An 18001-nucleotide genomic window follows, 5' to 3' on the forward strand; every position below is an offset into this window, starting at 1 on the left:
GTTTTGCACTGGTGCAAAACCCTGATAAAAGGTGAAAAGAAAATGTTATAAATAAAAACTGGTAATTGTTATTCAGCCTCTCGACTACATATTTATTAGTGTATGAAATATAGTGCATACAGTATTTCCCAGGATTATAAGGTTACCTGGAAACACAGTGTGTACCAGTTATATCCCTAACATCTGTTTTAACTGTGTATTTGCTCCTTTCTCCTGTTCAAGACATTTGGCACAGTTCTAACCATTATAATGTATAATAATATTGATATAGAAGAGTGAATTCCTGGCAGGACAAAAGTATTGGGTCACCAAGCTTTTCCCAGCCATATGTGCTTCTTACTCAAACGGTTACCACAAAGATGGATCTCTTTTTTTTTTTTTGCCTTCACTTGAACTGAGACTCAAAATATTTCAGCATGACAATGATCCTGTCCATGAAAACATGGTATAAAGAAGGATTTTGAGTGAGCAGTGATTGAGCTCTGACCTCAATCCTAATGAACACCTCTTGGATTAATTTGAATGCTGACTGCACCCCAGGCCTCCTCACATTAGTACCTGAATTTACTTACAACCTTGTGGATGAATGATGCACAAATCTTTACAAAGCAAACTCCAAAAACAAACATCTTCCCAGAAAAGTGGAGGTTATTTTAAAAGCAAACGGAGTAAAAGTAATGGAAAGATTTTATTTTTGCAGATGCTAAGAAACTTCCATGTAGGTTTTAAACCATGAGGCTAGCATAACGCCATAGCAAAGACTAATGCCTCTTGGACTTCAGGCCAGAGATACATTTGGCATGATCACGAGTCAATCACTGCACATTTCGAAAAATCTTGACAAAAGCCTAAACTGGTATTGCAGAACGTGTGTGTGCGTGCACTGATTCCCATTAAAACTCGAAGCACAAAACGAACACGTGTAACACATTTATTAGCATAAATACTTCTGTACATAAGTTTATTGTTTTTTTTTTCACTGCACTTGTAATGACTAGTTTACCGAGGCTCAATAACTTCACAGGATGTGAGCATACATATATAAAAAAACAAAAACAACAACAAAAAATGAGATTCTAGTTTTCTGTTGAACTCTGGGTATGTGAGGCCTTCAGTTTGTCTGCGTAGAACTTGAAAGTCTCCTATGGAAAGAAGAAGGTAAACATACACAAATTTAAGCATATATAAATCTAGAAAGAAAAATGGAAGGAAAATCCAAAATGTAACACAAAAAAAAAAAAAAGGGCATGCTAATGTGAATTCTTTGTGTGTTATGTCTGTCTGCCATCCAAATCAACAGCCGTTCCTCTACAGCAGATTAATTAGTATAAAACGATTCTTCTCTGCGGTTGTGTTTTGCAGATTAAAACGTGTAAACATCTTTGCACTATGCCCTCCTTCAAACCAGTCTAATTAAACAATGACTGTTTGAAAAAACTAAACAAGGTGAGTACTTTACTTTCAGAACATTACAGTTGGCATTTTCTCCGTATTCATGTTGTAATTAAAGTCAATAAGTAGAAGAAAGCTAATGGCAGGACCAGATGCGAACAGCACCTCAAATCCCCTCCTTATCGGAGCTCTCAGGAAAGGTTAGCCTTGTCCCGTGGGAAAGAGAGTAAAAAATGGAAGGAGAGCGGGAAAGAGGGAAAGTGGGAGAGGCGGGTGCTATGTGAGATTGCTTTGTGCAAAGTTAAAAGTGAGAGCGCTGGGGTTTTGTGTGATTAAGACTTTGACAGGGTCTTGTTCTAGAGGATTTCTACAACACAGCAATGCTGGCCTTAAATAATACAAGAGAAAGGAGGACTAACACAAGCCCAGAACATTTCTGATGGTAATGTAGGGCAGAAAAGTGATGAGGTCAACTGTAGATGATGGTGTTTACTAGGGTCACCTAGGGCAGGGGAAGAGTGCAGGCTAGTTTCTTAGAGCTGTGAAAGTCAGAGAATGATCATAGATCATTTAAAATCATCTTGTATTTCATACAGACCTAAAAAATTATTCCTTTTTTATGTTAATGATTTTTTTTCTGTATAGAAAAATGCCCAAATATACTTGTTTGCATGACAAACGACAAAGCGGACTATTTAACTAATTATTACCGGAGGTTCCTCGAAGGGCACGTCCTCGCCGGCATTCTTGTACAGCAGCGCCAGTCTCTTCAGAGACAACTCGTTCACCTGCAGTCCTTCATCCAGCATCTGCTGATAAAGAGCCTTAGCTGAGGTCAAGTCTTTATCCACACCTGACAGGCAAAGACAGACAGAGAAGGAGACGGGGGGAAAAAAAAAAACCCAAGCATGAAGATGCATGAAATGACAGAGCAGTGTTTAATATCTCATCGTTCATTACGCTCTGTTCAAGGGGCAGCGTTACATAGTCTATGTGCAAGTGCAGTATGGACAGTCACAAGAGTTTTGTAAGTACTTTAACATGTCAAAGCTCTCACGCCAGGCTGGCTAAAGCAAGCCGGCAATAGAAAGCGCATGTTTGCATTAGCAGAAATGCGCTTTCTCCTTCCAGCGTATACGGCCAGCTTGTTGCATTTTTAATCGGCTGGATAATAACTGCTTAGCCACAGGCTTGTGAAGCGGGAGGCGAACAGAGGACTGGACGATGACGCAAGCACTCTCTCCTCGAGTCCAGACAACAAGGGTGAACGTTTACTAGCTCCAAAGTGTACTTGGATAGCACACACTGTCAGAACTTTCAAATCGGTAAGGATACACACAAGAGCATGCTACACACATAGTTGTACAGTCTACTGTCAGTTGTGGTAGTTCAAAAGACACACTTACTATAACACTTTAAAAGGAACGTGAACGCATTCTCCCTCTCAAAATCTGGCATGAGTTCGAGCAGATTCTTGATCTTGGCAGTCTTTAAAAAAAAAAAAAAAAAAAAAAAAGAAGAAAGAATAAATTTACAGTGGCAGAAGACAACAATTGCATCACTAAATACCAATTAGTGTTGTTGGTGCACTATATACACTGAATTTAGAGCAGGGGTCCCCAAACAACAGCCCCCACATTTGTAACGGCCCTCCAAACAATACCAGAAACATTTAAATGTAATTTTAAATAAATGTTTTATTTATATCTGTATTTGATAATAAAGGATTGCTTTTAAACAAAAAATTGCCTTAGTTATTAATAGAGATCAAGGCAGTTGTAGAGGTCGAGGCATCGATAGTTGATTGCTGGAACTATCGGCAAAAATCCATAACCATGTTTTTTCCGGCTTTTGGTCCGCTGTCATTATGAGGGCGGCCTCTAGAGGTGAATCACTAACACCACATGCTGTTTTTACACGCGAGACTGCATGCTGCATGGAGAGCGCTATATATTATTGCCGTATTATAAAACGGCAAGCATATTTTTGAACTTTACCTGCCCTGGAATCTGTGAAACTTTGGTCATGTAGGCCACCATTAAATCCTTCTGCTCAGTCACTGCTGCACATCGCTATAAGAAAAAAAAGAAGGAACAAAACACACTAAAACTGATTGCTAAAATTACTATCAGGAAGAACAGTGTGCGCACGTACACGCGCCGGAAAATCATTAGCAGCATGTAGGTATTTGTATAAACACAGTATGTGAGGCTTGAATGGCGAGTGCCAAACGGCCTCCATCCTCGTCGGTGTCTCAAACGGCGCTCTACGGTTGAAGGTTAATTACACAGTTAATAGGGAGTCAGAAGGATAACCACTTAATTCTTTATGAAAATTAAAATGTACTGTTCCAGCCCAATCTGAAGTATAATTATGCTCACTTAGGAATATAAAGGCTTTGATTTGAGTCTGTACACCTGTTAGGCTTTCAGACCCCGGGTGTATAATTTGCGAACTCTTTCATTAGAGGAATACCACACAGGAGAAAAGTACCGCCAAAAAAAAAAAATTCAATAAAATAAAATTAAAAAACCATTAAAAACACATTCACAAGAAACCATGGATGACCAGTGAGGTTCAGGAGTCAAAATAAAAAACAGGAAAGGAACAGAAAAAAGTACCGAAGATCATTTCTTTTTTTTTCCCCTCTACGCCATGCCAGCTTCCATGGGTATATTCAGCCCAGGTTTAGTTCAACAAATAAAAAAACTAAGGATGTTAAAAATCTTAAGACTAAATTTGGATTAACTTGATTAAAACCCTTTTTAAAAGTATCAACAGAATAACACAAGTTTCCTAAATGGTAGAAATACTAAAATCCAACAAAATACACCAATCAGGCATAACATTATGACCGGGGAAGTGAACATCACTGATTATCTCTCTATCATGGCACCTGGTAGTGGGACATATTAAGCAGCAAATGGACATTGTTCCTCAAAGTTGATGTGTTAGAAGCAGGAAAAATGATCAAGAGTAAGCATTTGATGAGGGCAAAACTGTGATGCCCAGATGACTAGGTCAAAGCTTCTCCAAAACTGCAGCTCTTGTGGGCTGTTTCTGGTCTGCAGTGGTCAGTATTTATCAAAAATGCTTCAAGAAAGGAACAGTGGTGAACCGGCGAGCCAAGGCTCATTAATGCACGTGGGGAGCGAAGTCTGGCCCGTTCCAACATATGAGCTCCTGTAGCTCAAATTGCTTAAGTTGTTAATGCCGTTTTGGTAGCAAAAGGGGACCAGCACTACCAACATTAGGCAGGTGGTCATAATGTAATGCCTGATCAGTGTATAATTAATGGACAGTGAAATCTGACAGGAAGAACATTTTGCGGGATTTTCTCCTGATGATATTAATGTATATGTTCGAAAATCATTTCAATTCTGATCCTTGATGCATGTGGTAAGGTTACAATCAGACTACAAAAACAAAAAAAAACTGCTGCACTAAACCGACTCCGAATGTACGGTATATACTCTTAACTGAAGCAGTCTACTGAGTAATGCAGCTAAACTTAATGCCCTCTGCTGCTTCAACACAGTTTGTTTGGAAAAACAAGCTGCTGGGTTGTCAGTGTGTGAATGATGTTTTAAATAACTTTGCCCCACTCTGGCTTCAGTGGCAACGAGGTCAGCATTACAAGCCAATCGTGATAGATGCGCGTTCTGCCTGCTGCTGTTGCCGAATTAAAAAAAAAAAAAAGCCAAGAGGCCCGGGAGGGTTTTAACAAGCATGGGTATTAACACAGACCATAAGCAGCTCAAGCGCCTAAAACCTTTCCAACAATCAGAACAATAAAAAAAAAGCCAAGCGCTCATCTGCTCTCTAGGGGTGGAAAAGGTTCACTTCAGGGCTTAGAGTGAGAACGGCCTGTCGGTCTCATAACTACAGGAAGAACAGAAACTTTTAGGCTAACCTGACAGACTGAGACATAAACTGACATCTGAACAGGAATAATGGATTGACAAGCTGCCTTATTGTCATTTTAGAAGGTTGCAAAAACAGAATATCTAATAACCAACACATTACAAAAATAAAAAGGCCTAGCAATTGTTGTCGTGTAGCAGGACTTCATGTTAACAGAGTCATTAATTCAGAGCACAATTTACTGAGAATGTTGTGGTTGAGAGAAAATCGAGTTACCTGGAGCAAGAACTTGGCGTCCTCTGTCCTGCCTGCATCTATGTACTGCAGGAAGAGGTCTGTGGCAGGTCTGTAGATGGCAAACTGATTACACAGCCGCTCCGACATAGCGCTCACTGAGAGAGAGAGAGAGAGAGAGAGAGAGAGAGAGAGAGAGAGACTGTTAGAGTTTCCATGGAGCACAGCAAATTATATGCATGTACTATTGATGAACAACTTCATTCACAATTCGCATACAATTTATGTCGATAACAATGCACATAAAATGGTTAACTCCATATTTAACCTCATTACAATATAAAAAGCAAAGTAACAACCTTGTTTAAATAGTGTCTTTAATAGAGAGATCTATCAGGCGGCGTAGTCTTTAAAAATAAGATGTGAATGGTCACTTTCAAATTGGTTATCAGTATGAAAAAGAATTGTTCCCATGCAGCCGTAACTAAACTGTATACAGAATGTAGCAGCACAATTAGATTATGCACACAAAATTCAGCATTTCTTAAAAATACAATGTTACCACAGATTATTAAATAAAAAAATTGTCAGAAATATAAATCAAATTTACGAACATGGCGTTTCTAGTGCCAACGCTCACAGTCTACAGTGTCTTGTATATGAGAAAGGTTGCAGGGCTTACGTTTATCAAGCGCATCACCGTTGTTGGCTTCGAGTACTTTACGGAAGACAAATGCAATGCTTTTTTGTAGCCCATCTGAGTTTTGGGTGTACAAAGCCTCGAGGCCTTCCACTGCACTGTCCAAGTCTCCGCTAAACATACAAGAGAAAGAAAACATCAGTATCGGAACATTTGGGGGGGGTATGATGAGACACAAAGACGATGCTGAAGAGGTAACTCAGTGGTTAAAGATGCTGGACTTCTGCTCAGAAGGTTATGAGCTCAAATCCAAGCACCACCAAGCTGCTACTGCTGTGCCCTTAACTTTTAACTGCTCGGTTGTACGAATAAGAATTGTATGGCGATCTGGATAAAGTCGTAAATGTAAAATGTCTGAAGAATTAAAGAATAACTAGACATGAAGAACTGCCAATGAGAAAGAATCTCCACACCCTGTTAATATCTTACTACTAACATTTTGCTCCTTTTTGATATAATGGAACTTAAAAATCTGACTTTGAAATGTTGTACAAGTAAAGGAAATGCAAACTTTTGTACTTCCCAGCATACTCATGATTAAAACATTGTCACAGCAACTATACACATCTGAGTGAAGTGAAGTGCTGGTAAAGGTAGCGCACAGAATAATAAGGGTGTAAAACATTCACTGGCTACATTAATATTCCCAGTGGAGCGCTGGGCCAGTGGCAGCTGCTGCTCCTGCGTTGTCAGCGATTGACAGCAGAGGACAAAGCAAGAGCAACGCGTTTTCTCACGACTCAGTGGACATTGCTGTCTGAATGAACTCTGACCCCCCGCCCGGACCTAAACCACAGTGACACGTGCGGTGAGCACAGCTGAGCCAAAATGACTGGTTAAGAGGCAAGATGGAGGATTCCGGAAACAGGCCACTGCATTAGCGTGGCCTGTGGTAAATTATTCAGATTGTGTAGCTCTAGCCATCACAGCTGATCTGGGGCTTGAATAATAAGATGGGGATGGGGCAGGAACAGAGTAAAGCATATGAGGACAGCTGGCTATAGTGGATTCTGAGGCTTTAGACGAGGGTGAAAAATCCAACTTTCACATACACACAGAAAATTCACATGCACAAAGAAACCCGGCTCACTTTTTGATATAAGCCAAAGCCTTGTTGTTCAAATACAGCATGTAGGACAGGTTGACTGAGGTCCCCAAATCCTTAACCATGCTCTCCACTTCCTGGATGCCCTCGATGTCTCCGTGACTACCCATTCCCTGGACCAATCGGGTAATAGCAAGTATGGAGGGCACTTGCTCGTTCTGCAGCATGTCCTTAAAACTGACCAAAGCTCCTTCATGAAAGACAATGTAATATTGATTTAGCGTTTTTTATTTTTGTAAAACAGCAGACTATTATAATAAAATGATTGGCTAAATAGACAACAGTGGTGTTGTGACCAACCTTTAATGTCTCCTTGCTTTACTAGTGTGACTATTTGGAGGTTGTTGGCCATTTCACTCAGCTTGAAATCTGCAATATATTTGGAAGCACTGTGGAGGGGGAAGAAAAGACATTTTAAGGGCACAAGAACGATCATCACACCAAAACGCCAGTATATGTGTGTTGCATACATTTCCCTAACAAACTTTCTTTCAGCTTCTCCCATTAGGGTCGCCACAGTGGATCATCCGCATGTTTGATTTGGCACGTTTTTACGCTGGGTGCCCTTCCTAACGCAACCCTCCCCATTTATCCAGGCTTGGGACCGGCACTAAGAGTGGCTGGGGTTGGTTCCCTGACCAGGGATCGAACCCGGCCCGCATCGGTGAGAGAGCCGCATCCTAACCACTAGACCACCAGGGACCCATACATTTTCCTAACATTCACTGGAATCATAAAAACCAGGTACATGAATATGTGAGAAAACAAAAGTCTGCGCGTGTGTGTGTTGCTCTGGCAGACTATTCCAGTTCCCAGATGCCCTGTCCTCTGTCCTTTAGCTCCCCCGCAGCATCAATCAAATTTTTTTCTTATTACATCCTCTGTCCAGATTAGCTCTGTCGCCCAATTGAGTAGCTGCTCCCGTACCTTATCGTCATGGCAATGGGCCTAGAGCAGCCGGCTCGGCAGATTGCCGCTGTTTCAGGGTCACACTTCTTATCAATCTCGGGAAAAATCCCTCTGTCCTTCTTTCCTTCCCTCCCAGGTCACAATACCATCCATCTATTTCTTTTTCCACTCCTCTATTACCAATCTTCTTAATCTGGCTGCTAAGCCCTCCACCCCACTCGAGACTAAAAGGCCATCAACCTAACACAAATGCGCACACACAAAACTGTTATCAGCAGCGGGGACTTGGTACTCAGGCAGGGAACTCACAAGAGCTTGAAAAGACTTCAGATGCTCAGCTACAGGGAGACACAAGCAGTGGACATTAGGCCTTCTGGCGATTCTCTTTTTATATAACCAAAGTGTTTTTGTGGGCCTGGTAAGTGTGTAAGCAGTGTAAGGGTAACTATTGTAAATAGTGTTTAGATCTCTGAAGTAATGGCACCCATTTTATACATATATATCTGCTAAAGAAATGTGAAGCTTTGTAGCTGTAAACGTAATATTCAGAAAATATTCAGAATAGCTGCGAACAATACAATCCTTTTTAAGCACCTATTAGGCCAGATCACAAACTGAACCTACTTTAAGGATGAACCCAATTCTTCGAAATGTGTAGATCACGATCATGACGTCCAAACTGGTAACAATATCGATATTCCCTTTGCGCAGCACTCATGGGATCACCGTCCTTATTAAAAAAAGGCTTTTACAGCGAACACTCGTTGCGCACCAGTCCACTGATCCATTATAACCAATGACAAGGGTTTCCAAACAAGCTTCAGCAATCAGATTTTTATGCAAAGCCAAACTTTTGATGCTATGTCTACACTAATCCGGATTCATTTGAAAACTGAATTTTCGTGTAAAAACGATCTGCATCCACACTTTCGTTTTCAGACGTTTTCCAAAAGTTGCTCATACACGTCGAAGCCCCTGAAACCACTTATATTTCTGTACTGTGCATGAGACAAGACGCTTCGACCTGCGTCATTTCCGCCTGGTATTTATTTACTTTACGCTCTTTGAAACATCGCAGCAAGCCTCTGTTTTCACAGAAAAAATGTATCCACCGTCTGTGTGAACGGAAGTACAAAACTGACAGAAAAACGTTTTCAAACTAAAACGTATATTAGTGTGGACATGGTCAGAGATCATCTGTTACTGCGTGAGAAAATGATACAAAGCAAATCATACAAGTCAGACTGAAAGTGACAGGATGACCAACACAAACACTTACATGTCTTTTACTTCCATGGCGTCCTTCAGGTTTCCTCTGGCCAGCAGGGCCTTGATTAGGATGTCATATGAACCAGCTCCCAGAGCCAGACCCTTCCTGTGTGCCTCCTTCACCACCTTACAGGCCTCTGTAAGAAGAGAAAGTAGACAATATCCAGAAAATGCATACAGAAATCTGGGCAGCTGCACACAAAGACTATATGGAATTAATAGGGAGGATAAGGGAGATGGAAGGAGAGTAACAGTTGCAATTTATTGAGTCCTTATTAATAGAAAATGGTTTAACATTTAGAAAACCTTTTACACAAGATCTATACAGCATAAAAAAACGAATACAAGAGCATACCTTCAACTTTCCCTTTTTTGCTCAGGGTCAAAACACTGCGGTAATAGTCATGGGGTTTAGTGTCTCTTGAAGGAGATATGCTGAAACCAGTACTATTCTCCATTTTTAGACTCTCCTCCTTGACATGCTCAGAATGCTCCTCAGACTCTGGTTGTTCATACCACGACTGCAATTAAAACACAATACAAAACGATGGACATCTTAAATTGTTGTCTGAACCAAAGAACAGCAAAATAAAACAAGTTGGATTAGAAGCATTAAAAAAATGGAAGCATTGTGAATGACTGAAAGACAGAAAGGGCAGGTATGTACAAATGTATTTAGTACCTGAAATATGAAAAATGTAATTCTCACTTAATTCATACACATCACGCAAACAGTGTAATTACATACATATTACATGAATAATTTAACTATAAATCATTGCTACATGCCCAATCCCAACTTTTCTACTGAATTGTTGTCCAACAATTTTTAAAGTATTTAAAGTAATTCAATATTTAAAGTATTTAAATTAGTCATCATCCTTTTAATGTGGAAGTGTTTTTTTTTTTTTAAAAAAACACTTTTAATATTCAAGTTCTCAAAATATTAGCATTGTACAATAAAGCACTGGTGTATTTTCTGTCAGGAGAGATTACTAGGGCATATAGCTGGGCTACAGGAAGCACAACAAGTATATGAAGACTGGTTCATGTATCTTTGGAAAAGATTTTGGATGAGCTAGACTTCTATTACCTGATAGCTATATTAGCCATTTGGATTAAATAAAACGTTTGGATCGAATTTTACCTCAAGAATAATGCCGGTATTCAAACCCTTCAAAGTTGGGATTCAAAGTCATCTTCAAACCCTGTTAGTAACATTTACCAGGTGGCCTTAAGGTTGAATATGACAGCAGCAGGTGGACCAAATCTTGTGGTCTTATTTTACCTCAGGCATGTCAAAGGGCACCTCCTGGTTGTTGCTCCTGAGGATATCAGCAAGCAGACGCAGGGATCTTTCTCTTGGGATCACATTCTCCTCCTGCATCTTGGTCCAGACCGCTTCAGCCTTTTGCCAGTCATTTGTGTCCTCTGCAGAACGCATGGTGGTGGGCAAGGTCTTAGAAATGAATTCATTACATACATGCACAGCAACTTTATTATTAAATCAAGTGCTCACCCTTTAACCTGGGATGCAGCATGTGTTTTATATTGTAACTACATTTAGACTTTACACAGCATTGTGGTTGCCATTCTGGCCAGTCACTGGCAGGATAAATGACTGGTAAAAGAGAACCATTTTGGTCAAATGACCATTTGGTGCATATTCCCCATTTCAATCCAATCTGCATTTTTTTTTTTTTTTTGTGGCAGGTTTTGGAATGTAGCCGGGAGCTATAAGATGCAGAACGCAGGCGAATTTTTTTGTGGCTTTTACACAGTTTTTTTTGTTAAACTCCTACGCAGAATAACAGGGGTTTCATAGTGGCTGGTTGCATAACATAGGTTTTAATTAGCCTGATTTTACAATGCCAATCAGCGAGCTGCCTGGCTGCAGTCCACCGGTAAACTGGAATTTCCGAATGATCACGCCGATTAGATTTTTTTCCCCCCGGTGGCTGATTGAGCTTAATTGATGAAAGCCATTTTTTTTTTTTTTTTAGTAATGTTTATTGAAGCTCTGTGATTTTTGTCCACCATGTATTATATAGTAAAAGATAAGACCCAAAACTGCTGGCCAAAAGGAAGTGTAGCACAGCTTTATCAGCTTCCCAAGTAGAGCATTTATTTAGAGATTTCATTCAAATAGAGCCATGAGCTCGTCCTCAAATGGAGCTCTTCAGGCTTGTCCCTTTTCGGGAAGATTTGGAAGTGTGATGAAGCTAGAACAATAACTCATTGTCCCATCACTCATCTGGTTTTGTCAATCTGCACACACACACTTACAGATGTGCATAGTGCACACACATTTTATCTCTCGGCTGGAAGCTATTGGCGACACTCAGCTCCATGCTGTGAGAACAATCAAGTGCTGTGAGGCTAAGTGCGTGTCTATGGGCTTCGAAGACCGCAGCTCAGTTGAGCGCACACACACACACACACACACACACACACACACACACACACACACAGCAGATGTGCAATGCTTCTCCACTGCAGGGTAAATGACCAATGTACTGAGCAAAATGTAGTGTCTACACACTAGCAAAATCATCCACTGACCTTCACACCAGCTGTGCAGCTTCACAACAAATAACTCTATTCCATGGCGTGCACACATCACATGCATCTTTTTTTTCTACGTGCCACACGGAACTTACTGCAGAGGCGCAGCATGTAGTGGTACATTTCGTCTCGGTCACATTCAAACAGCTTTGCGGTCATCTCCACCATGTTTTCAAGAGGCTCCATCTATTAAAGGAAAATACATACGTGCCTGAGCATGGGAATGAATGTGAGCATATGCATGAGCATGTTATTAAGCATGATTATGTGCAGGACTGTGTACATGAGCAAGTCAGACCTGCTGAGATGCAATGCACCTCTCTGCAAACCACTGCAGGCGACCAGCTCGTGCCCTTAAACCTGGAGTCTATAAGGGGGAGAAAAAAAAAAATTTAATTTTAACATACAATCAAATCGTTAAAAACATAGATGTACAGGCACTATACTATGGATTTGTACAGCGCTGTGACTCATTTATTAGATTAAACTTTGTCATTGCACAAGTTATGGTACAAGGCAACGAAATGCAGCAAGTTTTATCATCAGTTTGACAGAAGCTGGGGTCAGAGCGCAGGGTCAGTCATGGTACAGCGCACCTAGGGCAGATAGGGTTAAGTGCCTTGTTCAAGGGCTCAACAGCAGCTTGGTGGTTCTCTGGCTTGAACCCTTTGAACCTTATGATCCAGTAACCCAGAGCTTTAACCACTAGACCACCACTGCCCTATAACAGACCACATGAGGTTTGATACAGGCATATTTATCTACGTCAGCGGTCCCCAACCTTTTTGCGCCACGGACCGGATTAATGTCGGATAATATTTTCACGGACCGGCCTTTAAGGTGTGGTGGATAAATACAACAATATAAAAACGGGCATAAAATACGACCGGCACAAAAACTTGTATTTTCTAAATATAATAATAAATGTGAATCCACTGTGTTGTTTTTTGTAATTTTGCTAGCTTGGGGGTTTGAATTTAGCGGTAATGTATTGTGTGTTAGTGGCCGGAGCCCCTTTAAGAAGGCAGCGGATGGAGGTAAGAAATGTGACCGAGGCCAAGCATCTTCACATGCATCAAGAGTGAGTCATAGACAGATGTGGTGGAGAGAATCCGGTAATTTTATTTTGAAAAATTGAAGGTGCTGCGGGTTGAGGACCACTGATCTAAGATGACACACCATCACCTTCAAAATAGTCCCCTTGAACAATAAAACAGCACTCCCAGAGTTCCTGCTACTTCTAGAATGCGTCCTGGAAGTTTTATTTTCGAAGCGCGTCAAGCACGTTCTGTGATTTGCGCTGGATCTCCGCAATAGTGTCAAAATGGCAACCTATGAGCTGATCATCTTTGGGAAAAGAGCGAAGTCCACAGGAACTAAATCTGGTGAGTAGGGTGGGTGCGGAATTAAGATCATGTGGATTGTTTTCTGGCTATCGTCATGCACAAGTTGCCGGATGGTTTTGAAACTCTCAGGGGGTTAAGCAGAGGAACAGTTTGGAAAGAGAACAACATGCAGGATCATCCACAACCAGAATGACTGATGCTTTTTAGTAGCTACTGTCAATAATTTGTCCTTCCAAGTTTGGGGCTGGGATGAATGTTCTCTAGAGCATTTGATTGGAGACCAATCAGGCGAGAACGTCGCGAACCTTCAAAAACATTTTCACCGTTGTCCCAGAAACGGAAAAATAGGATAAAGGGTAAAATGCTGTTTAACTCTGGGGGTTTAACCAATTATCGTTTTTTTTTATCAAATAATTGTTTTCATGTTAATTTCAAATAACACTGATCATCGTCTTACAATGTCAGAAACATTTGGAGATATTTACTAGAGGATTTTGGACACTCCACAGTGTACTTCTTTATATTCTTTTATTTGAACATGCAAAATACATACACGATTTGAACAACCGACACTTGCATCCTTATGCTGTCTTTCCCCCAAACTGCACAAACTGGGTTGAAGAGGAAGATCTCCTGCTCTAGAGCTCTGACCTCAACCCTATTGAAAACCTTAGGGATGAACTGGAATGCTGGCAGCACCCTCCTGACCTCACCTACATCAATTTCTGAATTGTGGCTGAATAATTACAAATCTGTTAACGTTACACTAGATTTTGTAGTGTGCTTGTGGGAAAGGGTAATGATTAACAAGAAATAGTGACTAAATGTGGACTGGGATTTATTTACTAATTCATTCATAACTGTAATTGATTCTTGTAAGATAATGTTTGCAAACCTATTATCTCAAATGAACTGTAAGGGTCAATATTGTATCTTCTGCCAACGGTTGTAATAGAAGCGCTGCTAGGCATGAATGATACACGAGCATGTCGGGTAATCGAGCTTTGAAATAGTTACACACGAACATCACTCTTTGAAACACTGGGTCACATTCTCTCTTGAGCACTTACAGCGAGTGCCATTGCGTCCTAAACGTCTTAATTACATCAACATCGTTTACGTTCGTTTCACGTAATTACCCACTATTATTAATAATCTCACAATTACAGACAAGAAAATCACCTGCTGAAAATAAAACTCAATTGCAGCACTTACAGCCCCTGTCTGGGTCACAACTGATGGTGGTATCTGACAGTGCTACGCAGATATCATTGTTTTTAATTAGCCGCTGGAGGTTTGAGGAGCGGCCCCATACTAAAATCACACAACCTGGTCGAGCAAGAGGGGCTTTTAAACCCTGTGGCTGGCCACGAGGAGCTCACTGCTGATGCTTCACTAACACTGAGAGCATTTATGCCGGAAGGGGGATTATAACAGTGTACGAATGACTATTTTCAAGTAGGCTATAAGAGCCTTATTAAACAAATGGGGAGATACATGAACGGAAAGTCTGCTGCCATAGGGAATGGCTGCTTTCGGTACATAGAATGACTACATGAATTAAAAAAAAAAAAGTGCAGAATAATCAAACTTCAGCCTCTAATGTTCCTTACTCTTCTGTCAATCAACTCATTGGAATGCTTTTGAGAAGACATCATGTCACGTGATCCTCTTACACCCAAACTTCATACACAATGGAGTTTACAGTGCAAAAGAACTAGAGGTAGTCCCAGAATAAGTCGAGAAATGGTCAAGCCTAGACCAAGTAGATGTAATTGGTTACTGTACTTAAGTAGCTGTACTTTACTGACGTATTTCAATTTGGGAAGACTTTTACTTTAATTTCACTGCATTTTAAACTATATTAACAAAATCAGTTGTTCCTTTTTATTTAAGCAGATAGAAACTTAACTGGTCAAACAAACAGCAAGCCACCAATCAGGGTAGAGCGCACGCTTTGTTTTGAACTTGTTTTTATTGGCGATCGGTGGCATCTACTAATACCAACATACAGTTCAACATCAGTTCAACAGCAAGCAGAACATTTTGAGAGTAAAAAAAATATGGAAGAAATTCCCGACTCAAACTCGCCACAACACCTGTGGCCTTATTTGTGAGATTTTTTTTGAAGCAATCAAGAAGAATCTTTTGGACCCATGATCATTGTAATAGATATTCAAGCTTTCCACCTTCATCGAAGAGAGCGGAGATGTGTGAGAAATGAAACCATCCCAATTACGATGTTTTCATCTTCTACATTATTATTAATTTTTTTTTTTTATACACTCAGGATGGAATGAGCCAACAAAGGCTCTGTGACATCCAGGCTATAAAATCGGACAAAAGTGTGCGGCGAAGTCCAGCATGCCCCTGCACAAATGTCCTGAACTGAAACGCGCTGAAAACAGAGTCCACGAGGTGGCCAAGCCTCGGGCGAAAGCTGACTCGCTCACCTTAGGGACAAATGTCAAATTAGTCTTGAGAGTCACTCACGAGAAATCCATAGCAAACTGCATACAGGAGTTATGAACCGACAAAGCATGAAGTTCACTAACCCGCTTCGCGGTTGATAGAGTGAATAGAGCAAAGCGACCTTCGGTGAAAGGAGCTTCAAACCATTACTTTCTATCGGCTCAAAAGGAGGCTAAGAGAGCACGCTAAGGACCACAGGCAGATCCCACGGCAGAATCAGCGGCTTTGAAAATGTGTTCAGGTGCCGCACCCCCTTCATAAACCTGCACACAAGCGGGCGATAACCAATGGTATTTCTGTCAATCCCTACATGGCATGTAGAAACAGCAAGGTAAACCTTAACGGTTGAAAACGCCCTGCAAATTTTCTTGCAAAAAGCACAACAGCTCTGCCACAGAACAGTGAAAGAAGAGTCCACCTTTGCGCGCAGCATAGCCCAAATATACTCCATTTTCTCTCATATGCAGAGCGCGTCGAAGTTGCTCTCGCATTCTGAATCAGAGGCAAACCTGTGACCCTTAAGTTTAATCTCTCATGGGCCAGGCCCAGAGAGCCACTCTGTCTGGTGCCGGGTGAAAAAAATTCTCTCCGCACACTTGCGAGAGGAGATCTCTGTGCAACTGGAGAGGCCAGGGTCGATCATGCAGGAGCTGGATTATCTCCGTCAGCCACAACTTCCCTGGCCAGTTTGGAGCAATCAGTATTAGAGTGACCGCATTCTCTTACTCTTTTTTAGAGTCGGCACGATCATACTCAGTGGAGGAAATGCGTAAAGCAGTATGTTTGGCCATGTGAGCCAATGCATCCACAACCATAGGTGCACCGTTTCTCGCCAGAGAAAAGAATCACTAAGGTGTGCAGCACTTTGCAGTTGAGGTGGCGCTTCGGACGTAAGCGCTGTGCTGCTACCCAGCACTGAAACACTCTCATTCACAACAGTCCCAATAGGATGACAGACACTGCCAAAGACATCAGCCCTAGAAGGCATAAACAGAGTCTGAACGGGACTCCCTTTCCCTGGAAAAGGGAGACACAACCGCGAATCGACCTGATGCGCTCCTCTGATAAAAAAGCCTGATACAGGTTTGAGTATCCTGACACTCTGAGACCCGCTGCGCTCAGCAGTGATAGTGCAGCCTCGGCACATTTGGTAAATATTTTTGGGGTGAGGGCCAGCCCAAATGGAACTGCTAAAAATTCTTAGGTTGTGCCCCGATAGGCAAAAATCAGACCCAAAATCAGACCACAGGTTAGGTTGCCCGTCTTTTCTTCCCTCCTTGAGGGTTAGCTGGGCGATACCTAGCCGCTCAAGCCTCCACCTGCATTGACTGCTGGGGTGGGGGGGCCCTGAACCCTGCCTGTCCCTCTCCGGAAGTAGAGGCAAAACTTAGACGCATGGGTTGGGGGGGTGAGCAGCTTTCTCCCCTTGATGAATGCAGGTTGAGATCTGCAATGACGCAGATCCGTTCCCACAAGGCTGAGTCAGGTGACCCGGGCATCAATCTGCCTTCCAATCTCTTCCATGAGCTCTGCTTGGTATGCTGTAAGCAGTGAGGTGGCATTCAAAGCTCTAACCGCCAGGGCTCAGGATCCCCAAATCCTCCATATTGTGCACCTCCAGTCTAGAAAACCCTTAACAGGTACTCTATGTGAGAAGGGTTTGTCCCAAAACCACCGCATTCTTGCGACACACGCAGGGACGACTGAAATCAGCTGCTCAACTGGGGAAGTGCGTGATGGCAGCCTCTTCCCATCATATAAATCCCTCTCAGTGTCCTTGTGCAATTGTTGAGATGGCCAGTCGATAGAGAGCGTTTTGGCTGCTCTCCTACACAGCTCAACAAGGTCCAGCTCACCTGGCATGGGGGAAGGGCCCATAGCACTTCCAGGCCTGGAAAAAGATCGGGAAGGAGGATAGCATCCTCCTCATGTTTCTCCAAATGACGAGCAACCTTATTATCTTTCTCCTCCTCTCCCTTGGCCCCCACTAAAGGGTTTGAATCAAATATCGGAGGCAGGTCAGGAGACACGTTATCCATCAACTCTCCCCTGCCACACCATGCCTGAGAAGCAGTGGGCGATGAAGAGAGACACGGGTCTCCTTTATTCACGGCTGGACTCGCAGTCGGCGCTCTAGAACCCTTA

General features: G+C 41.9%; 1 protein-coding gene across 1 annotated transcript in view; it reads right to left on the reverse strand.

The window, feature by feature from the left end:
* Positions 1–917: 917 nt before the first annotated feature.
* lrpprc (leucine-rich pentatricopeptide repeat containing) overlaps positions 918–18001 on the reverse strand; it is a 53427-nt gene continuing 36343 nt past the window's right edge. Inside the window, 13 exon segments of the mRNA XM_046874597.1 lie at positions 918–1142; positions 2103–2245; positions 2799–2880; positions 3390–3464; positions 5533–5648; positions 6173–6303; positions 7281–7485; positions 7596–7684; positions 9484–9610; positions 9829–9994; positions 10762–10904; positions 12134–12224; positions 12337–12405. Coding sequence (XP_046730553.1) covers positions 1077–1142; positions 2103–2245; positions 2799–2880; positions 3390–3464; positions 5533–5648; positions 6173–6303; positions 7281–7485; positions 7596–7684; positions 9484–9610; positions 9829–9994; positions 10762–10904; positions 12134–12224; positions 12337–12405 — 1503 coding nt within the window. The 3' untranslated portion in view covers positions 918–1076.

Source organism: Silurus meridionalis, chromosome 2 (assembly GCF_014805685.1).
Source record: "Silurus meridionalis isolate SWU-2019-XX chromosome 2, ASM1480568v1, whole genome shotgun sequence".
NCBI classification, from domain to species: Eukaryota; Metazoa; Chordata; class Actinopteri; order Siluriformes; family Siluridae; genus Silurus; species Silurus meridionalis.